We start from the raw sequence: 2,335 nt of genomic DNA, 5'->3' as shown, positions 1-2,335 counted from the left end.
CAGCCGCCGACCTGCTCAGCAGCCTGATTGCGCCCTTGTTCTTATTGGGCACCTCTAGCCCAGGACCTCCCACGCTCCAAACTCGCGCCTGGTCTGCCAGTATTCCAAAGCCACAGCCAAAGGCCCCTTCCTCCCACAGCCCCCTGCTAGCATCCTTCTTCCTGACATTCTCTATGCCCCCACCCCGGAGAGGGGGTGTCACCTGTTAATAACCCAGCAGGTGTCCCGTTCTTCACCAGCCAGCGGCTTCCCCTCCCCCAGCCCTCCTTCCCTGGGGTTCCGCCTTCGATCCACCTTTTCCACGTGCCCCACAACTCCGACGCCCCCACCCCCACGGACCCCCTAAATCTCCTTCAGTCTCGAGGAGTCTCGCGGCATTTCCCGGGGCGTGAGCCGAGCTTAGGCGGATAGGGGGCGACCCGCTGAAGAGCTCTGGCCGGGACAGAGCCAAAGGTGAAGGGGGGGCGGCTGAGCCCCGCAGACAGAGGACGAGCCCCGGAGCCTGGACGGACACTGCTCGGGCCCCGCCCCTCGGCCCCGCCCCCGCGTGGCGGCCGCGCCTCTCGAGCGGGCGGAGCCGCTGAGCTTCGCCGCGGCAGGGAGGAGGGGAGAGCAGCCTCCGAGGCGGTTGCAGGGCACTGGGTTGGGCGGTGCTTTTTTTTTTTCTTTTCTTTCTTTCTCTCTCTCTCTCTCTCTCTTTTTTTTTTTTCGCAATTTCCACTCGCGGAGAGCAGGAAACCCGGAGCAGCCGGGTGCAGCGGGGCCGCGATGCAGCAGCAGCAGCAGCAGGAGTCGCCCCAGGGCAGCAGCGGCAGCAGCAGCAGAGGCACTAGCGGGCGGCGCTGAGCTGCCACCACCGCCGCCGCCGAGGAAGAAGCCGGCCCAGCAGCAGACGCGTCCCAACGCTCGCGCCCCCCAATCCCCGCTCGCGACCTCAGCGCTCCGAACCCAACGCCCAGTTTCGCCAACTTTCACGCTGCTTCGGCGGCTCGGCTCGGCTTGGCGCCAATGGGTGAGTGCAGGGGCCGCGCAAACCTTCAGCCCGTCTGTGTGTAGGGGTCGGCGCGCCCATCCCAGGACAGAGGACCCAGGGAGGGCGCCCTGGAGCAGGGCCGGGAGAGTGACATCGCGCAGAGCGCCCTCCTTTGCCTTGCGCACCCCGATTCACTCTCACTTGCTTTAGTGCCCCTGCGGAGCCCGCGCGCGCGGCACGGACTGGAACCCGAGGGGGCCTGAGCAGAGAAGCGCGGGGGCTGGCTGGGGGGGGGGGGCTGCTTGGGTTGAGGGATTCAGGGGGTGTGGTTGGCTTCTTCGGGTGGGCGGGGAGAGTTTTGTCTTTGCCATTCTCCCACCCAAGTGCACCCTCCCCTGCGCTGCGGACCCGGGTACCAGGATTTGGTGGGCTCTGGCCCTGAACAGGGCTCTTGGTGCCTCTCTGGGCTAGCCTGAGAAGAACCTTGAAGGTCGGGTTTTTTGGGGGAGGGTTAGATTGCCCTTAGTGCCAGATGATGCTGGTGGTGGGAGGTTAGGAAACGCCCCAGTCCAGGGCATGGCGGGCTGTCCCGGGGTCCCGAGCTCTTCATGCACTCCCCACTGGTGCTTCCACCTCTCACTCTCTGTCTTCCCCCATGATGAACCCCTCTCCACTCTGTTACACTCAAAGGCTACTTCCTCTATCCTCCTCTCAGTCTGCAGGGCCAGGAACTGGAAATGGTGGTCCAGTTTTTGATTTACCTAGCAAACATAATTTCCATGTAGGTAGCTAACATTAGGTCTTCTGGATCCCTTTTCTTATAGTCCTGACAGTGTGAGAAACACCTTACTGTCCAGAGGAGCTGGCACTTTACTGAGCAGAGGACTTGTGATTGTCTGGTCTCTATTAAATGCTTGCTTTACGTAGGTAATAGCTTTGCTGATGGCCAGCCTTTGCTTTTTATGCCCCTAGCAGATGATTTTTGGGGTGTTTCCAGGCCAAGCATAGCAGTTTGCACATTGTAATAAATCATTATAAAGTGAGACTTTTTGTATGCAGGTAATAGGATCTTATACCAGCCAGCAAGACACAGGCAGGAGTCAAAGGATGCCCATACACAGCAAGCACTGGAGGAGGGGTCTAACCCAGTAAGCTGTTCATTAGAGAAGTTCAAATCCCTTTTGCGATTGTTTACCAAAATGTCTTTCCCTTTATTAAAGTGGCAATGGCCTTTTCTGATGATCAAAGCACTCTAGGTCTAAATGAGTTCCTTTATCATATGACATTTTTTCCTCATCAGAATGACATATTCTAGTGTGTTTAATGTTTATCTCCCCTACCCAAGGCTCAGTGACCGTTGGG

At 58.9% G+C, this 2,335-nt stretch overlaps 1 protein-coding gene across 1 annotated transcript in view; it reads left to right on the top strand.

Annotated features, from left to right (window-relative positions):
* The first annotated feature begins 610 nt into the window (after positions 1-610).
* Positions 611-2,335, top strand: part of Sh3kbp1 (SH3 domain containing kinase binding protein 1) — a 232,685-nt gene continuing 230,960 nt past the window's right edge. Inside the window, exon 1 of the mRNA XM_052170206.1 lies at positions 611-1,012. Within this exon, the coding sequence (XP_052026166.1) occupies positions 1,009-1,012 (4 nt within the window). The 5' untranslated portion in view covers positions 611-1,008. The remainder of the gene's footprint in view (positions 1,013-2,335) is intronic.

The sequence above is a fragment of the Apodemus sylvaticus genome, chromosome X, assembly GCF_947179515.1.
Source record: "Apodemus sylvaticus chromosome X, mApoSyl1.1, whole genome shotgun sequence".
In the NCBI taxonomy this organism is placed as follows: Eukaryota; Metazoa; Chordata; class Mammalia; order Rodentia; family Muridae; genus Apodemus; species Apodemus sylvaticus.
The sequence above is the reverse complement of the archived record's forward strand: the minus strand, read 5'-3'. Positions and strand labels throughout refer to the sequence as shown.